Below are 21,061 nucleotides of genomic sequence, written 5' to 3'. Positions count from 1 at the left end.
TGGCTCAGTTGTTTAGAGCCTCTGCCTTTGGCGCAGGTTATGATCCCAGGGTTCTGGGATCGAGTCCCACATCGGGCTCTCAGCTCAGCGGGGATCCTGCTTCTCTCTCTTTCTCTACCTGCCTCTCTGCCTACTTGTGATCTCTGTCAAATAAATAAAATCTTTTTAAAAAAATAAAGTGTGATGTTTCAATGCTTTGTAATTACAAGAAGAATACTCAGGATCTTATAAATTATATTCATTATTGCTGGTATTCTTCAAATTCATTGTTAACAATGTATGTATTAATTGCGATTTCCCATCCTCCACCGTGATCAATAACCGTTTAATATGCTGCTTTATAATGGGAAAAAACAAAGTCATGAAATTTGACAGGGCTGAATATATTAACAGGATTAAACCAAATTAAGAATAATACACAATGTGCTATCAATCTTTGCAAACTCAAGACATGAAAAGGATTACTTATATTTAGATAGGGGTATTTCCTAGAGATTTCTTCTTAGCCCCCCCAAAATAAAGTAAGCTAATCTATTTTATTTTTTTGACTGGAAATAGAATAGAACTGCTCTCTGAACATATGGGACCGAGTTCTTAATTACATTGAATAAATAAGGCTATGTCTCAGACTTCACACAGTTGAGTAGTATATGCCATATGATTTTCTGATAGTGTTTAAAATTCAAATTGTTTTATCAAAGTCCTGTTTATGTAAAACCTGTAAGTTTAAAGAAACCTAAATTTAAATGGTAACTGCCTTGGAATATATAGGGGATATTTTCCAATAAAATTTTTAAAAAAATATTTATTTAGGGGCACCTGGGTGGCTCAGTGGGTTAAGCCTCTGCCTTCGGCTCAGGTCATGATCTCAGGGTCCTGGGATCGAGTCCCGCATCGGGCTCTCCGCTCGGCGGAGAACCTGCTTCCTCCTCTATCTCTCTCTCTGCCTGCCTCTCTGCCTGCTTGTGATCTCTCTCTCTCTGTGAAATAAATAAATAAAATCTTTAAAAAAAATATTTATTTATTTGACAGGCAGAGATCACAAGTAGGCAGAGAGAGAGGGGGAAGCAGGTTCCCCGCTGGGTAGAGAGCCTGATGCAGGGCTCGATCCCAGGACCCTGGGATCATGATCTGAGCTGGAGGCAGAGGCTTTAACCCACTGAGCCACCCAGGCGCCCCTCCAATAAAAATTTTAAAATAACTTCCAAATTACCTTTTCTACTTGGATATACACTATTGAGTTTCTTTTCTTTTTTTAAAATTTTATTTATTTGACAGAATACAAGCAGGGTGAGCAGCAGGCAGAGGGAAAGGGAGAAGCGGGCTCCCCGCTGAGCAAGGACCCTGATGTGGGGCTCTATCTCAGGACCCTGGGATCATGACCTGAGCCAAAGACAGATGTTTAACCAACTGAACCACCCAGGTGCCCCTGTGTCATTTCTCCTTCCTTCCTTCCTTTCTTTTTTCCTTTTTTTTTTTTTAAAGATTTTATTTATTTATTTGACAGAGATCACAAGTAGGCAGAGAGGCAGGCAGAGAGAGAGGAAGGGAAGCAGGCTCCCCGCTGAGCAGGGAGCCCGATGCGGGACTCGATCCCAGGACCCTGGGATCATGACCTGAGCTGAAGGCAGTGGCTTAACCCACTGAGCCACCCAGGCGCCCTCTTTTTTCCTTTCTTTTTTTTTGGGGTGGGGGGAAGAACATTTTAAGTAATCTGTGCCCAACGTGGGGCTCAAACTTAACTCGAGATCATGAGTTGCATGCTCTATTGTCTGAACCAGCCAGGCACCCCGAGTTTATTTTTTTAGAGTTAGTACCAGGTTACTAAAATAGGCTTTTTTTTTTTTTTAAGGGAAGATAAAAATTGATTTTTAATTATTTGGTGACAACCTTCCTAGATTTAGAAATGAAGTATCAATATTACTGATCCTCACAATTCTGGACCAAGGCTAGTTGCATGGGAGTTGATAGGTACCATATGAAAATGCTTTTGTTTCTATATTTTAGTGAATAGCCTACCTAATGGTAAGGGGAGGGATAGCAAAGCCTTTCCAAAATGCTTTCAGAAGTTATTGAAGTCAGTTGAAAGCTATATTTAAACACCTGAACACAGCATTTTTCTTTTTATGAAAGGAAACCGGTGTCTCTATAGTTAACACGAGACATAAGGTGGAATGTTTTACTTATTTAAAGGGTAAGTTTAAAAGTAGACAAGAAAAACATTGGCTGTCTTATCCAATATAATGAGAGTGTTGGAATTATCGAGTGCCTTTTCCAGTCTTTAATATTTATCAACAGGCAGGTGAGTATATTTTCAGTTTGTAATTAGCTGTGAGTTGACATTTTCAAGTTATGACCAACTGCCTAGTTCCATGAAAGTGAGGTTTGAGAGGATGGTTATTCCATCGTGTTTAGAAATAAGATGACAAACATTAAATGCTTTAATTTTCTGGTGCTAAGGTGTAGTGAGACTTCCGAGAATTCTATAGTCAAAACAGCTCTTTTACCTGGAGAGGATCTATTTGAGCCACTTATTCTATAAAGTTGTAGTCCTTCATATCTTCCCATTGGAAGTTTTACTTTGTGGCCACACAGAAAAGTGGTGGTTAAATATGAAAGTAATAGCTTCATTTTTAAAAAGATTTTATTTATCAGAGAGACAGCACGAATGTACAAGCAGGGGAAGCAGCAGGGAGAGGGAGAAGCAGCCTCCCCACCGAGCAATGAGCCCAATGCGGGATTCTGAGGGACTCCTTCCTAGGACCCTGGGATCATGACCTGAGTTGAAGGCAGACGCTTAACCGACTCAGCCACCCAGGCTTCCCTGCATTTTTAACTTTTCAAGCTCCCACCCATAAAAATCCCTTAGTGCTCTTCCTTGAATTACTCTACATTGTAGTTCCTTTTGTGAAAACCAAGGAAAGGAACATTTCTTAAAGAAGGCAGTTTAGGGGGCGCCTGGGTGGCTCAGTGGGTTAAGGCCTCTGCCTTCGGCTCGGGTCATGGTCCCGGGGTCCTGGGATCGAGCCCCACGTCAGGCTCTCTGCTCAGCAGGGAGCCTGCTTCCTCCTCTCTCTCTCTGCCTGCCTCTCTGCCTGCTTGTGATCTCTGTCTGTAAAATGAGTAAATAAAATCTTAAAAAAAAAAAAAAAAGAAGGCAGTTTAGCGGCTCCTTTAACATGTTCTATCCAGAGGTTGATACATAGGATTAGATTGTGGGGGGAGGGGGGAAGAGGACATTATGAAATGTAAAGTTAAGACTGGGGCGCCTCGGGGCACCTGGGTGGCTCAGTGGGTTAAAGCCTCTGCCTTCTGCTCAGGTCATGATCCCAGGGTCCTGGGATTGAGCCCCACATCGGGCTCTCTGCTCAGCCGGGATCCTGCTTCTTCCTCTCTCTCTCTGCCTGCCTCTCTGTGATCTTGTGATCTCTCTCTCTGTCAAATAAATAAAGTCTTAAAAAAAAAAAAATCCTAAAAAAAAAAAAAAAGACTGGGGCTCCTGGATGGCAGTTGGTTAAGTGTCTGACTCTTGGTTTTGGCTTAGGTCATAATCTTGGGGTCATGAGATTGAGGCCCATGTTGGGCTCCATGCTCAGTGTAGTTAGTCTGCTTGAGATTCTCTTCCCTCTGTCCCTCCCACTCATGCTCACTTTCTCTCACTCTAAAATAAATAAAACTTAAAAAATACTAAAAATAACATTATGAATGCCACAAAAGTAAAATATGAACTTTGATGCTTTGGGACACTGAGGGGAAAATGGGTTTGGGAATGCCAATCCTGTTCCAGGAGAGCACATTCTAAATTATAGGAGGCATCTGAGAGGGATAGACTGAAATGGGTCCTAGGGGTAATGTGTATGTATTCATCTATCCTTTTCCTGATCCACTTATGCCATGCAGGTCATGGCTCTCAACAGTTAAAATTTGGTGTATATTCTGGGTCATCAGAGTTAAGTAGGCCTAATTACTGTGATTCAGGTATTCAACACCATCTTTTCAAACTCCTGTACCAATATAAGCAATTTGTGCAGTTTGCTGGTGGGGTTGGGAGAATCAGTTTTAATTAGAAGTATTTTAAATACTTAACATTGCCTACTGCTGCATGACTTGTGAAAATGAAGTTAAAGAGATAAATCCTAGTCTTTGCTTAAATTGTCGTCCCAGATCCCCACTAGTTGAAAATTTCTCTTTCCCATCTTTTGTCATTAAAAAATATATATTACAGCCTTTATATATAAACATGACTTGTATTATACATGTTCATGTGTCACATGTCTCCCCTAGATTGTACGCCTTTGGAGGTCAGAAAAATGCATCTAAATCATTGTATCTGCCATCACATTCAGTACAGTGCCTTATATTTATTTGCTAATTCAATAAATATTCATTAAAATAATGGAGCTTTTATTGGGTTGTAGTATGTTTTAGCCTTTTAGATGAATGCATTATCAACTGTTTTTCACTCTTTTATAGTTTGAAAATGTATCCCAACATACACAAGTAATTATGCCATTTATCTAAAATTTACACACTTAATTGTATTGGCTTTCCACAGCTAACTGGAGCAACACTGTCCAGTAGAAATATAATGTATATAATGTATATTATATATATAATATATATTATATATAATGTATAATGTATATTATATAAATATAATGTATATAATGTATATTATATATAATAAATATAATGTAAACCATTTGTGTAATTTAAAAATTACATCAATAGTAAAATTACATTAATGTAGCCACATTATAGGAATACGAAGAGAGATTAATATTTTTTAGCTCATTGTTTTGAAAAATCACATTTTTAATTGTTTTAAAAATTGAGACAATTTATATTCTATTTTCATGTCAAGTCGGATGTGTATTTTACATTTACAGCACATGTCTATTCAAACTAGCCACATTCTAAATGCTCAGTAGCCTGATAATAGTCAGTGGCTACTATATTGGACAGTGTAGGTCTAGAACTTTAAGGGCAGTCAGTGAACCTCTTTGGACCTATCTCTTACTAGGTAGCAGCTGTGATTTCAGGTCATTGTCATTTTAGGTTATTATCCAAATAAAGGTAATTGGTTTGGCTGCTTTTACCACATTCATAGATTCATACAATAATATAAGGAAATTGTTTTATTAAGCATTGTATGAAGACATTTAATAGGCAATTTCTGCCCAATTTAATCTCTAAAACTTCTGAAGAGACATCTCTGTTTTAGACTTGAGGATGCAGGGGTTGAGGTAGATCAAGTTAACTTTGCTCAGTGAAATACTGCTAGTAGAGGTGGAGCTGGTTTCAGAATAAGGATTGATTTTGGATATCCCATATCCCTGCTTGAAGTTCAAAACTTTTAATACAAGGTTGTAAAAAAAAAAAAAATCAAGCTCTGTGTATGTGTTAAAGTGGATACTGGACCACAACGTTAAAGAGAAAACATCTAGTAAAGTAAAACATTATTTTATTTGATGAGGTCTGTATCAACAGTAGTTTTTTTTTTCTTGCTTTAGGTGTGGATTTTATTTATTTATTTATTTATTTATTTATTTTTAAGATTTTATTTACTTATTTGACAGAGAGAGATCAGAAGTAGGCAGAGAGGCAGGCAGAGAGAGAGGGGGAAGCAGGCTCCCCACTGAGCAGAGAGACCAACTAGGGCTCAATCTCAGGACCCTGAGATCATGACCTGAGCTGAAGGCAGAGGCTTAACCAACTGAGCCAACCAGGTGCCCCTAGGTGTGGATTTTCAATGGCTTTTTATAGCAAAGATTTATTTTTGTTTTTCCCATTTCTAAGAATAATAATAATATGAAAATTTAAATTATTCTAATCGCCTCTACTAAGAAACTCATATGGGAAAAAGTCTAAGTTGGATGTTCTGAAGATGTCTAATTTGAACAGGCAACATTTTTTTTTAAAGATTTTATTTATTGGGGGGCCTGGGTGGCTCAGTGGGTTAATGCCTCCGCTTTAGGCTCAGGTCATGATCTCAGGGTCCTGGAATTGAGTCCTGCATCAGGCTCTCTGCTTAGGAGGGAGCATGCTTCCCCCCCACCCCGCCCCACCTGGCTCTCTGCTTACTTGTGATCTCTGTCAAATAAACAAAATCTTAAAAAAAAATAAAAAAAAAAGATTTTATTTCAGAGAGAGAGAGAGAGACCATATGAGTAGGACGGGGGTGGGGGGGGAAGGGCAGAGGGAGAGGGAGAAGCAGGTTTCCTGCTAAGCAGGGAGATTGACAACATGGGCTTGATCCCAGACCCTGGGACCATGACCCAAGCCAAAGGCAGATGCCCAACCAAGCAAACCACCCAGGCACCCCTGAACAGAAAACATTTTATCTTTGAAATGTATTGGTTCTCAGTGCAAAGCTGAACAGTAATTTCAGAACAAGCCTTTAGGGAAATAAAATGTTTAAAAAGAATTGGCAATATAACATCACAGAAAAATTTAATAAACTAACTTGCCATAGTATTACTGAAGTACATAGTGGGTCTTTGATGCATGTAGATTAATTCAACATACACCTGTTATAGTGTACCCTAGAATGTTCATATAAACATGGATTAATTCAAAGACGATTTTAAAAAGGCTGCTAAAGTGAAATGAGTATAAAGTGTTTGTGTACCTTAAAACATTAAAAAAAGCACTAAGTTTTCTAGTGATGTTACATAGTATTTTAAATGGTTTAATCAGAAATGGTACAGCAGGAGTATATTTGTGATGTTAGTTTAGACAGTACCTAATGATGAGGACCAGTGAAATGTTATATACCACCCTGGAATTGTTAAAGCATTCTAGGAAGAAATTTGACAGTATCTTTTTTTTTTTTTTTTTTTTAAGACTGTATTTATTTGAGGGAGAGAGAGAGCACAAGCAGGGGGAGAAGCAGAGGGGGAGAGAGAAGCAAACTCCTGGCTGAGCAGAACACCAGAGGTGTGGCTCCATCGGAGGACCCTGGGATCATGACCTGAACCAAAGGCAGATGCTTAAGTGACTAAGATACACAAGCGCCCCATTATGTATCATGTTCTTACCCTTTGATCAAGCAACTGTACTGATGTTGATCCTAAAAAAATAGAGATGTGTATAAATTTATGATACAAAATGGTAATCATTATAATGTCAATGAGATTAAATAGCACTAATAGACTAAAGATGGCACTTTTTTTTTTTAAAGGTTTTATTTATTTATTTGACAGAGATCACAAGTAGGCAGAGAGGCAGGCAGAGAGAGAGAGGAAGGGAAGCAGGCTCCCTGCTGAGCAGAGAACCGGATGCGCGGCTCGAGCCCAGGATCCTGGGATCATGACCTGCGCAGAAGGCAGAGGCTTTAACCCACTGAACCACCCAGGCGCCCCTAAAGATGGCACATTCTTAAGGAAAATAATGCATCATTAAAGATGATCTGTGTATTCATAATAACATGGGCAAATATTCATGAAATCAAACATGCACTATATATATATATATATATATAAAATTTCTGAAAATATCTGTCTTTGCAGTTTGGAGGGTAAGATCCTAAAGGAAAAAAAAAACGACGTGCCGTTCTGGGATTAGAACTACTTCAAATCCCGGTTTTGCTAGCTGTAGGAGTCTGAGCAGGTTCCTTTCCGTCTCAGTAACCTGTGAAATGGGAAAAATAAGAGCACCTATATCATGAGGTGTGACGTTTATATGAAAGTTTAGCGCGCCGCCTAAATAAATTTTACTGATTACGATGTCTTCCTGCATTTCTCAGAGTAGCTTATCGTAAAATAGGAAATTAAAAGACCAGAAATGGGAAGATTTAAGCGAAAGCTCCAGGAGACAAGAGGGATTTAACCTCACTTGCCAAGTTGCCTCGTCCAAACGCTAGGATTTTGCTTAGGCCCGCGAGGCCGTGGTGACCTGAGTACTACCTTGCCCATGAGTGTGTAGAATATGCGCCCGTAGGGGTGGCGGCCCGTGGGTTTGACTCCCGTATTCCAGGGCTGTTTTACTCACCCGCCGCCCCCTCCCACCCCTCGCCAAATAAGGACTCAGAGTGTCTCCGCTCCTCCCAACTTTCTCTCCCTTGGGCGTCGCATAAAGCTAGACTTGTCCCCATCCGGAGCAAAGCCTACGTCGAGGAGGCGCGGAGAGTGGCGGGGGCCAAGACCACCCACTCCATCCCTCCACGGCTCGCATCACAAAAACTACAGTCCCCAGCGGGCCCCGCGAGCTCAGGAGGTCCTGCAGGCAGGGCCCGACGGCTGCGCAGGGCTGTGGTGTCTCGCGTGCTCCGGCACAACCTTCTTTCTCTCCTCCGCGATCCAAGCGGTTACTGGCTGCTGCAGCTTTCCCCCGATTTCCGGAAAAGGCCACTAGCTAGTGGAGCCCTGCCCTTCGTGGGAGACGGCGCGCAGCCCTCACCAAGAAAGCGGAGATAGGGGGACGCGCCGCATTTTGCGCGGGGTGACGACCTCGGGCACGTCGTGCGGCAGTCCTCACCGCCGGCGGCAGGAGGGGCGGGGGGCGGAGGCCGCGCACGCGCGGCGGGGTCTGGGCGGGGCTTTGGGCGACTGCAGCCGGCGGACGGTCCGCTGGTCGGCGGCTGTGTGGGTAGCCGCCGGGCCGGGTGGGGGCGGAGACGCAAGAGGTTGATGGGGGTCGCCTCGACCTCGGCCTCAATCTGTAGCGGAGCTTCAGCCACGCCAACGGAGATGGTGTCCTGGGTGCGGGCGATGGGGGAGAAGCTGAAGCAGCGGCTGCGGCTGGACGTGGGACGCGAGATCTGCCGCCAGTACCCGCTGTTCTGCTTCCTGCTGCTCTGCCTTAGCGTCGCCTCCCTGCTCCTCAATAGGTAACGTCGCAGCGCGGGTCTGACGGGCGTCTATTCTGCGGGGCTGCGGACGGGAGCCCGTGTTATTTCACTGTGTGGAGGCCGCCTGGGCTGCGCAACTGCGGCGCTTGCGGCCAGCTTCGAGGCCTTGGGAACAGCGGCCTCGGAGAGCTGGGCGGAGCGTCCGGGGCCGGAAGTGCCTGCCGGGTGGGATGCGTTCCAGTGCCCCCTTTGCTAAGGCCGGTCTCCTGAGACACCTGGCCCCGATTCTTACCTACTTTTCACCTGTTCCTTAAAACCTGGTGCTGCATCATCGCTGTTTTTCAGAGGCGTGAAATCTCTATGTGCGTCCCAATTTGAGACCTTGCAGGGGCGGTCCAGTCAGCTGACGAAGGAGGGTTCCCGGTCTTGTAGCAGCCCCGGTTTCAGGGGACTCTCCTAGCTCTCAGTGCACGCATGCGCACACACAGGCATGCTTAGCCTTACAGCTAAGGGTGCACACCCACACGCATGGTCTTACAGCCGAAGGGCGTGCGCGCACACACACACGTACACACACATACGCACGCACAGTCTTACAGCTAAAGGGTGGTCATAGAGTTTTATAGCCGCATTGCGCGCACAAACACGCACAGCCTTACAGCTGAAGCACGCCCAGATGTACACCCAGACACTTAGAGCCCGAGGGCGCACCCGCCCAATCTTACAGCTGAAGGGTGCGCGCGCGCGCGCGCGCACACACACACAGACAGAGACAGTTTTTTTTTTTTTTTTAAAGATTTTATTTATTTATTTGACAGAGAGAGATCACAAGTAGGCAGAGAGGCAGGCAGAGAGAGAGGAAGGAAAGCAGGCTCCCTGCTGAGCAGAGAGCCCGATGTGGGGCTCGATCCCAGAACCCTGGGATCATGACCCGAGCCGAAAGCAGAGGCTTTAACCCACTGAGCCACCCAGGCGCCCCCCCCCACACACAGTTTTACAGCTGAAGCACACACACGCACACCGTCTTCAGCTGAAGGCCTCACACACAGTCTTTTACCCGAAGCTTTCCCCAAAGGGTGGTTGGTTAAAATGGATGACCGTAAAGATTTGTTGAAGTCGGAAAGCAGAATAGTACCTGCCTCAGTATCTCTAGAATATTACAAAAGGGAAGATTGAGAGTTGAAATTGATGAATTCCGTTGACATTTTGAAATGGGAAGTTTCTTTCCCTGAAATAAATTTGATTTCCTTCAATTAGCTATTTCCAGGAATGGTAACGATGAAATAGGTTAGTAGAGGAGATCTTTTGCCTCAAATTATTTCCAGATTTGCTCTTGGTGGAAGGAAGACTTGAGACGCTTGTCAGCAGCAGCATCTGCGTAATATTTTTTTCTGATGTTTTGAACTTGAAACCATCTCTGTTCTTCATTTTGGGTAGTTGATCCCTGAGGATAGGAATGGGAAAGCATTCGCTGGGAATTTGGTGATTTAATTTTGCTCTAAAGTAACCACTTGCTGTGACTGTTAGAGCTGAAATTTTTCCCTACCCATTTTGCTTTCTTGTTAATTGACTGGGTTAATATACTAGGTTTATTTTTTTTTATTTTTTATTTTTTTTTAATTTTGACAGAGAGAGATCACAAGTAGACGGAGAGGCAGGCAGAGAGAGAGAGAGGGAAGCAGGCTCCCCGCTGAGCAGAGAGCCCGATGCGGGACTCGATCCCAGGACCCTGAGATCATGACCTGAGCAGAAGGCAGTGGCTTAACCCACTGAGCCACCCAGGCGCCCAATATACTAGGTTTAAATAGCAATTGATATTTTACTGGAAAATGTGCTTTGATTGTGATAGTAAGATGTTTGATTTTAGGAATATGGAGGAAGAGGAATCCTTAACAGAGTCAAATGAATTATTAAATACTTACTTGCTTTCTGTCATCTGGAAGGTATTCTAAGCTAGATGAATAACTTTAGTATGAGAGATAGGTGAACGTTTTGTAATTAGTAAGTTTTGTCCAGGAATTAACCTATCTCTTAACGTATCTCTTTTGGTAGATGAGTCAGTTTAGGTGCTCAAGGTAGGACATGCAAGGTCAGCTTGAACTAGATTTCTGAGGTCATCTGCTTAATTATAGCGTTGAGTGTTCTTTGTTGTTAATAAGTCATACCATCTGATCTCTACGCTGTTATCTTTATTTGTATTATACAAAGAAAGAAGGGTATAATACATAAATATTATCTCTGATTGAATTTACGAGTGAAATTGTTTTTGCATACGTTTTTTGGTATTTTCCGTTGTTACTGTTGAAAGCAGCAAAAAGTGACCTTAAACATGATATAATTATCTTGACTAAAAGAATGGTTAGCTACCCTTTGGTGCCTGGCTGGCTGAGTTGGGAGCGCATGGGACCCTTGATCTCAGAGTCATAAGTTCAAGCTCCACGTTGGGGGTAGAGTCTACTTAAAAATAAAATAAATGGGGGCGCCTGGGTGGCTTAGTGGGTTAAAGCCTCTGCCTTCGGCTCAGGTCATGATCTGGGATCAAGCCCAGCATCGGGCTCTCTGCTCAGCGGGGAGCCTGCTTCCTCCTCTCTCTCTGCCTGCCTCTCTGCCTACTTGTGATCTCTGCCTGTCAAATAAATAAATAAAATCTTTAAAAAAAATAAAATAAGTAAAATAGATGTTTAAGTGTTCTTTTTTTAGGAAAAAGCTTTTGGAAGGTGCGAGACAGTATATAGTGTGCTTTTCAGCATATTATATGATTTTCTTTAGAATATGTGGGTAGATTCATATGTACATACAAAGACGTATGTTTACGTATGCTTTGCCTAGCTCTGGAAGATTGTTATACAAGAAAATGTGGCCCCTTCTGGGAGTGAGGAATATGAGGTACATCTGTTCAGAAATTAAAAAAATAGGGGCATCTGGGTGGCTCAGTGGGTTAAAGCCTCCCCCTTCAGCTCAGGTCATGATCCCAGGGTCCTGGGATCGAGCCCCACATTGGGCTCTCTGCTCAGCAGGAAGCCTGTTTCCTCCTCTCTCTCTCTGCCTGCCTCTCTGCCTATTGTGATCTGTCAAATAAATAAATAAAATCCTGGGGGCGCCTGGGTGGCTCAGTGGGTTAAGCTGCTGCCTTCAGCTCAGGTCATGATCTCAGGGTCCTGGGATCGAGTCCCGCATCGGGTTCTCTGCTCAGCAGGGAGCCTGCTTCCCTCTCTCTCTGCCTGCTTCTCTGTCTACTTGTGATCTCTCTCTCTGTCAAATAAATAAATAAAATCTTAAAAAATAAATAAATAAATAAAATCCTTAAAAAAAGAAATTAAAAAATATATATAATACAAAAAATAAAAATATTAGGGGTATAATGATGAAATTAGATAAGAGAAGATAGACTTAATGCATACCATCAATAAGTGATTTCTTGGGGCAACTGGCTGACTCAGAAGAACATGTGACTCTTGATCTTGATGTTGTGAGTTTGAACCCCACATTGGATATAGAGATTTACTTTAAAAAAAAACTCTTAAAGTAAATGACTTCTACACAGGTATTTCACCAGTTAGTTTTTAGAAATAACTTAAAAAGAAATTTTCAGGGGCGCCTGGGTGGTTCAGTAGGTTAAAGTCTCTGCCTTCGGCTCAGGTCATGATTCCAAGGTCCTGGGAGTGAGCCCTGCATCAGGCTCTCTGTTCAGCAGGGAGCCTGCATCTCCCCCCCGCCACCCCTATACCCCTCTGCCTACTTGTGATCTCTGTCTGTCAAATAAATAAAATCTTAAAAAAAAATTTAAAAAAAGAAATTTTCAGTTTAAAATCTTTAACTGGTTAGTATGGAGGTTTGGAGCTTTCCTTCTATATGGTTAAACTTAGAATTATTTAAAAAAATTTTTTAAGAATTTTAAGTAGGCTCTACAATCATTGTGGTGCTTGAGAGTCACATGCTCTAATGACTGAGCCAGCCAGGTACCCCTGAGATTAATTTTTTCTTTTACAGTCTTGAAACTTTAAATCCTAAAGATCTTTCAAGGTATTATTTAGTATATAAATTTTTCTTTCAATATGAATTAAGATCATGACTTTTTTTTTTTAATTTTATTTATTTATTTGAGAGATAAAGAGATAGCAACAGAGATAGTGAGAGAGAGAACAAGAGTGAGCCAGAGTGGGGAGGAGAGGGAGAAGTCTCCTCCCTACTGACTAGGAAGCCCAATGCAGGGCTCAATCCCAGGACCCTGGGATGGTGTCCTGAGCTGAAGGCAGATGCTTAACTGACTGAGCCACATGGGTTCCCCAAGATTATCAGTCTTATCTGTGGAAAGATAAATAGCTATAATTTTGGCTATTATAAATGATTTTTGAGAGGAATAGAGTAACATACTTTATATATTTCAAATTGTTTGTGGTAACGCTTTTACAGTATTTTTAGGAAAAGCTAGGAACATAGATGCAATTATATTTACCAATAGTAGTGTTGAATATTTGTTATAATCAGTATTTTAAGTTACATGCTAGTAATAATAATGGTAGTAGTAATAATAGCTTACTGACATTTTGTAAGTGTTTTGTTTGACCCAGGTTTTTTTCTGAAGAGTTTTCTTTGATTATTGAGGCAATTGATTATTGTGGTTGAAAGTTTGAAATCTGAGCTTCAATGTAAGAATTTGATTCTGCCTTCCCCATTAATCAGTTATGTGGCTTTGGAAAAGTGATCTAACATCGATCTGTTACAGATGAGTACCCTCATCTTTAAATGGGGGTAATACTAGTATCTACATTATATGATTATTATTATTTTTTTTAAAGATTTTATTTATTTATTTGACAGAGAGAAATCATAAGTAAGCAGAGAGGCAGGCAGAGAGAGAGGAGGAAGCAGGCTCCCCGCTGAGCAGAGAGCCCGATGCGGGGCCTGAACCCAGGACCTGGGATCATGACCTGAGCCGAAGGCAGCGGCTTAACCCACTGAGCCACCCAGGCGCCCCTATATGATTATTTTGATGATTAAACGGTTAATACATTAAAAGTATTTCAAATTGTGCTCTGGACTTAGAACTTAACTTTTATTAAATGTTCCGTTATTTTTGTCTCATTTATTCTAGCACCCCAGTAGACTCCCTTGTCAGTAACCTCAGTCACCACTGATCAGTTTTGCTTGTTTTTGAATTTCATATAAATGTAATTACATGGTTCTCTTGTATCTGGTTTCTTTCTCTCAACTCTTTTGAGATTTGTTCGTATTGTTGTGTATGCCAGTACTTCAGTCTCTTTTGTTATTGTGCAGTATTCCACTGGGAATATGACATACTTTGTTTATCCATTCTTCTGTTGAAGGGCCTTTGACCTGTTTACAGTTTTTAGCAGCTATGAATAATGCTGCTATGAATATTCTTATATATATTTCTTTTGATAGACTTATTTCTTTTGGGTAGATACCCAATGGATGGAAATGCTTAGTCATAGTGTATGTGTTTGTTTAACTTAAGTAGATACTGCCAGATAGTTTTCCAAAGTGATTGTACTAATTTACACTCCTGCCAAAGCATTTGGCTATTCCGTCTGATATTGCCTGTAGGTTTAATTTAGTCATTTTAGTGAATAAATAGTGGTATCTTGTTGTAGTTTTAATTACTTAATTAAAGATTTTATTTATCTATTTGACGGACAGAGATCACAAGTAGATAGAGAGGCAGGCAGAGCGAGAGAGGGAAGCAGGCTCCCTGCTGAGCAGAGAGCCTGGTGCGGGGCTCGATCCTGGGACCCTGAGATCATGATCTGAGAGGAAGGCAGAGGCTTTAACCCACTGAGCCACCTAGGTGCCTCTCGTAGTTTTACTTAGTTAATTGTAGCTTAATTGTTAGCTATAGTCATCGTGTTGTACATTACATCCCTAGTACTTATTTATCTTCTTGGAAGTTTGTACCTTGACCACCTTCCTGCAGTTTCCTCTCCCCTATGCTCCTCCTCTTGTAACCACAAGTCTGATCTTTTTCTGTGAGTTTTTTTCCTTAATATTTTATATAAAAGTGAGATCATACACTATTTTTCTTTTCTTTGATTTATTTCACTTAGCATAATACTTAGCATAGGTCCATCCATGTTGTCCCAAATGATAGGATTTCCTCATTTTTTATGGTTTTTATGTGTGTGTGTGTGTGTGTGTGTGTGTGTATACATACTACGGCTTCTTTGTTCATTTGTTTTTTTTTTTTTAAGTATTTATTTATTTATTTATTTATTTGACAGAGATCACAAGTAGGCAGAGAGGCAGGCAGAGAGAGGGGGGAAGCAGGCTCCCCACTGAGCAGAGAGGCAGGACCCTGGGATCATGACCTGAGCTGAAGGCAGAGGCCTAACCCACTGAGCCACCCAGGCGTCCCTTTTGTTCATTTGTTGATGCACACTTAGGTTGTTTCCGTATTTTGGCTGTTGTAAATAATGTTACTGTGAACATGGGGGTGCAGACATTTTTTTGAGTTAGTGTTTTTGTTTCCTTTGGATATTTTTCCAGAAGTGGAATTCCCGAATTATATAGTAGTTTTACTTTTAACTTTTTGGAAATTCTCCAGACTGTTTCCATAGTGGCTCTATCAGTTCACATTCCCACCAATAGCACAAAGGGTTCTCTTTTCTCCACATCCATACCAGCATTTGTTATTTCCTGTCTTTTAAAAAAATATTTAATATTTTTAAAATATTTTATTTATTTATTTGACAGAGAGAGAGAGTGCACAAGCAGAGTGAACAGCAGGGAGAGGGAGAAGCAGGTTCTCTGCTGAGCAGGGAGCCTGATGCAGGGCTCCATCCTGGGGTCATGACTTGAGCCTCAGGCAGAGGCTTAACCAACTGAGCCACCCCGGCACAGCTATCTCTTGTCTCTTTGATGATGGCCATTCTAACAGGTGTGAGGTGATAACCTCATTGTGGTTTTAATTTGCATCCCCCTAATGACTATTGATGATGTTGAACATCTTTTCATGTACCTGTTGGTATTTCATACAACTTCTTTGGAGAAATGTGTATTTAGGTCTTCTGCGCACTTTCTGTTTTTAACCAGCAAAATGGGTTTATTCAGGAATACTAAAGCAATGGCAGTTGCAATGGGAAACCAGAGACAAGCCTGAAGATCAAAGGAGAGGAATGTAATTTAGCAGAGAAGAGAGGAAGATGGGAGGGTCTGCTTTGAATAAAAGTCCACTGGAAGAAAGGGAGAGTGCAGGATGGTGGTGGTTTCTTATTGCCTGAGTTATGGTATATTCTTATTGGCTGGGTTTGTTGCTGTGCAAGAAAAATTGCTTCCTCTTGTTGGAGTAGTGAAGTAGGCTTCTTCCTATTGGAAGTGCAAGATTGCCCTGGGTTGAGTGAATTCTTTATGTGTTTTGGATATTAACTCCTTATCATATACATGGTTTGCAAATTTTTTCCCCATTTCATCCATAGGTTGTCTTTTTTAGGTAGGTTCCTAACCATAGGATGGTTCTTTATTTTTTGAACTACAACAATTGGCTTACATACACTTATAACTTAGTATATTATAGGCTAGTCTAAGCACTGTTGTGGTCTTATTTAATCATCGTAACAACTTTGAATTAGGTATTTTATTATCTCATTTTATAGAAGACCAAACAACACTCAGAGAAGGTAATTTGCATTGTGTCATGGCCAGAATTTGAATGCAGGCAGATTCCAGGATGTTATATATTTTGTTTCCAAACTTCTAAGCTCTGTTTCTTCTGTTTATTTTTCTCTTCCTATAACAGTACCAGATTTTTTTTTTTTTTAACAATAGTGTTATATTTCACAGTGTGGTTTTATATCTGCGAGGACAAGTTCTTACTCTTGGCGCTTCTTTTGCAAAGTTGGTCAGCTCTTTTTAAACCTTTATTTTCGGGACACCTGGGTGGCTCAGTAGGTTGAGTCTGCTTTCAGCTCGGGTCATGATCCCAGCATCCTAGGATTGAGCCCCGAATCAGGCTCCCTGATAAATGGGCAGTCTGCTTCTCCCTCTCCCTCTTTGTGTTTGTGTCTGCGTGCTCTCTCTCTTAAGTAAATAAATAAATCTAAAAATAAAATTTTATTTTCCCTATACATTTTAGAAAGATTATGTCAAATTTCTCTAAAGATTGAACCGGATTTTTTTTTTTAAGATTTTATTTATTTATTTGAGAGAGAGAGGGAGAGAGCACAAGTAGGCAAAGCGGCAGGCAGAGGGAGAGGGAGAGGGAGAAGCAGGCTCTCCACTGAGCAAGGAGTCCTATGCAGGGCTTGATCCCAGGACCCTGGGAACATGACCTGAGGCGAAGGCAGCCCTTTAACCAACTGAGCCACCCAGACATCCTGAGCTGGAATTTTGATTGTAGTTTCTGTTTTGTTTATATAGTGTCACCTAACAAACCATCCCTAAATTTGTGGTTTAGGTCAGCAACATCTAATTTGCACACAGAACTGTAATTTGGGCAAGTTGGTCAGTATAGTTAATCTCTGGGCATCATCAGCTGGGCACCATGAAGACAGGGGCTAGAATAGTAATTGTTGGCTTGTTCATTAATATATGTGACAGTTGATGCTGGTTGTTGGCTGTGATCTCAGCAAGACTATAGGCCAGAACCTGTACATATGGCTTTTACCTGTGGCTTTTCCCCCAAAGTGGTGCTGGCTTACACGGGTGGGCATCCTGAGAAAGACAGCCTGCCGTAAGCCATATCCATTTTATGACCTAGTTTTAGAAGTTAGGCAGCTTCATTTCTGCTACATTCTCTTAGCTGTAGTGTGATTAAGGCTAATCCCTATTCAAGGGGAAGAAAATTAAATTCCTGTTTTTGATGTGAAGAGTGTTAAAGAATTTGCAGTCATATTTAATACCACCACGGTGTTATTACTTTGTGAATTAATCTGGGTATGTTGGCTATTTTTAAAGGTTTCATCCGTGAACAAAATCTCTCCATTCATTCAGACCTGTTCTTGTGTCTTTTTAAGTGCCTTTTTTCATTAAAAAAAAAAAGTTTATTATGGAATATTTTAAACATACATAAAATAAAAATAGAATTGTATAATGAAACCTATTAAGTATCTGTCACTAAGCTTAAAAAACTATCAGCTCAAGTCAGATATCAGCCCCCTACAATTATTTTGAAGCAACTCTCAGAAGATGTATTTTATCTATAAACATTAAAAATTTCAGTATTTGGGAAACCTTGGTGGCTCAGTCTTTTAAGTGTCTGCCTTTAGCTCAGGTCATGATCCCAAGGTACTGGGACCAAATCCCTCATCAGGTTCCTTGGTCAGAGAGGAGCCTGCTTCTCCCTCCCCTTCTGCCTGCTGCTCCCCCTGCTTGTGCTCTTTCTCTGACAAATAAGTAAATAAAATCTTAAAAAAAAAATTTCAGTATGTGTCTCTTAACAGATAAGTCCTTTTTTTCTTATATAACCATAATATCACTTCACATAAAAAAAAGTAATTTCTTATCATCAAATGTCCAATGGTCAGATTTCCCTGAATTTGCTAGAATTCCCCCCATCATTCTATGATAAAAAAAATTTAAGCATACAGCAATGTATGAATTTACAATAAATGATCAGTCATGTACCGCTTAGATTTTACTATTAACATTTTACTATATCTTCACATACTTTATGTTTCTATTGCTCCATCCATAATGAATCTTATTTGTAAACAGCTTTTTACAGTTAATCAAGTTAAGATCCAAATGTGATCTTTTAATTTGAAAGTTACCTCCCCTCCCCATAATCCCACTTTTTTTAACCTTGTAGTTTATTGTTGAGGAAACTGGGGCTTATGTTTTGTGGAGTTTTTAATAGTCTGGCTTTTGTTGACCGCATCCCTATAGTGTTGTGAATATGTTTTTTTCCCTCTCTGTTCCCTGTGAACTTGTTAGATCAAGAGGTATCATTATTTTGATTTTTTTCCCCTTTACTGTTGAAGGTATAGATTTAAAGATAATGAGCTATTTAAAAACATGCATTTCTTGTGATGTATTATTCTTTATTTTATGATATACTGCTAGTTTTAGTTAACTAATATTTTACTCTTAGTATTTGGTAAGTAAGATAGACCTAATAATTTTCTTATATTGTCTTTGTCTGATTTGGGAATTAAAATTATATTAGTCTTTTTAAATTAGTAGCTTTTTCTCATTTTTTTTCCCCCCCTGAAGTCATGTATATAGGATAGGGATTATCTGTCTCATTACCATTTGCCAGGGTCTTTTTTTTTTTTTTTTCTTTCTTTTTTTCAGCTAGGTTTCTGATTACTGTTTTAATTACAGTAATGCTAACTGGTGTATATAAGTTATCTAGTTCTTCACTTAATAATTTCTAGCATTTTTGTCTATTTTCAAAAATTTATGTCATATAGGTTATTCAGTTTATGAACATAGTTGTTTGCAGTTTAATTTTTCATTTCAGCTTTAGCTCTCATTATTTCTTCTTCATTCAGTATTTTGTGTATTTGTATTCTCTTTTTGTTTTATTCCTTGATCTGTCTTGCTGAAACTTTGTCCTTTTTTTTTTTTTTAAATATTTTATTTATTTATTTGACAGACAGAGATCACAAGTAGGCAGAGAGGCAGGCAGAGAGAGAAGAGGAAGCAGGCTCCCCTCTGAGCAGAGAGCTGGATGCGGGGCTCGATCCCAGGACCCTGGGATCATGACCTGAGCCGAAGGCAGAGGCTTTAACCCACTGAGCCACCCAGGTGCCTCAAAAACTTTGTCCTTTTTATTAGCTTTTGATTTTGAAAATTTCCAAGCATGCATAGAAAAAAGAGTACAAGGCACTTCCAAGCACCCATCACTCAGTCTCAACAACCATCAGTATTTTGCATATTTGAAAAATATCTAGTCTTCCTCCATTTTATTTATTTATTTATTTTTTAAAAGATTTTATTTATTTATTTGACAGAGCGAGATCATAAGTAGGCAGAGAAGCAGGCAGAGAGAGAGAGAGGAGGAAGCAGGCTCCCTGCCAAGCAGAGAGCCCGATGCGGGACTTGATCCCAGGACCCTGAGATCATGACCTGAGCCGAAGGCAGAGGCTTAGCCCACTGAGCCACCCAGGCGCCCAAGTCTTCCTTCATTTTAAAAATCACTTCTACACAAAACCATAACCTTAAAAAATTAGCACTAGTTGGTTAATATCATATAAGTCCATAATCAAATTTTCCTAACTGCATAAAAATTGGTAGCATATCTATACTAATCAGGATCTAAAATAGGTCCACTCATTGTATGTGGGAGCTACATCTCTTAGGCTTTTGTAAATCTCTTATAATTACAATAAGAGTTGGCAAAATTTTTCTATGAAGTGTCAGATAGTAAATATTTTAGACTTTTGGGCTGCATCAGGTTTCTGTCCCATATTCTTTTTTTTTTTCTTTTAAAAGAATCATTAAAAAAATTGTAAAAACTTGACTTAGCTTGGGAGCCATACCAAATCAGGTGGCATTTGGCCCATAAGCCATAGTTTGTTTACCTGGATCTAGAACATTCCTCCTTACCTGCTTCTCTCCCCTCTCCCCACTTGAAGAAACTGGGTCATTTGTTCACACTTTTGCTGTTAGGTTCCTTATGGTGTCTTTTTTTTTTTTTTTTTTTTTTATTCTTACCTGCATATTTTTTGTAGTCAAGGTGTTAGATTTATAAATTTGATTAGATTTAGATCTTTTTGTGTGTGTAAGAATTATATCACATGAGAGGATAACTCCACCTAAGATGGAGTTCCTCACTTTTTGTGGATTTGGGTAGTGACAGCTAATACTTTGCCCCCATAAACTTCTTTGGTTTTACCATTTATTATTCCATGAATGAGTTATTTCCTTATAGGTTGCAACATGATGATTTTCTCATTTTTTTCATTCCTTGTATATTTTAAAATTTGAATTCTCTCTCTCTCTCTCTCCACTATTTTTCCTTCTAGAATTGCTTTACTTCACTTGTTAGGTCCCTTTAGTTATGGTAAAATACAGCTCAAGTTGGAAAAGAAGATAAATCTAATTATAGTTTTGCTTATTTTATTTTTCAAAAACTAAGCTTATATTTTGTTATTTCCTCTTGTCATTGTTGTGTGCTTTCTTAATTTCTATTCTTCTCTTTATTGTTTCCTTCCTTTTTATGTATTTGGATCCTGTTTTTTTCCCCCAACTTTCTGAATGCTTAGGTTGTTGGTTTTAGTATTTGTCTCTGATTGATGCAGGGTTTCTCAATCTCAGCACTATTGATAATTTGGGCTAGATAACTTTTTGTTGTGAGGGACTGGCCTGTGC

At 40.2% G+C, this 21,061-nt stretch overlaps 1 protein-coding gene across 5 annotated transcripts in view; it reads left to right on the top strand.

Annotated features, from left to right (window-relative positions):
• The first annotated feature begins 8,522 nt into the window (after nt 1–8,522).
• Nucleotides 8,523–21,061, top strand: part of SNX14 (sorting nexin 14) — an 84,969-nt gene continuing 72,430 nt past the window's right edge. For 3 of the 5 annotated variants that reach the window (XM_047732119.1, XM_047732118.1, XM_047732115.1), the window contains exon 1: nt 8,524–8,830. In XM_047732119.1, the coding sequence (XP_047588075.1) occupies nt 8,631–8,830 (200 nt within the window). In that variant the 5' untranslated portion in view covers nt 8,524–8,630. Of the gene's footprint in view, nt 8,831–21,061 lie in introns of all 5 variants that reach the window. The other 2 variants (XM_047732116.1, XM_047732117.1) reach the window with 1 other exon arrangement.

This window comes from Lutra lutra, chromosome 6, assembly GCF_902655055.1.
Source record: "Lutra lutra chromosome 6, mLutLut1.2, whole genome shotgun sequence".
In the NCBI taxonomy this organism is placed as follows: Eukaryota; Metazoa; Chordata; class Mammalia; order Carnivora; family Mustelidae; genus Lutra; species Lutra lutra.
The sequence above is the reverse complement of the archived record's forward strand: the minus strand, read 5'-3'. Positions and strand labels throughout refer to the sequence as shown.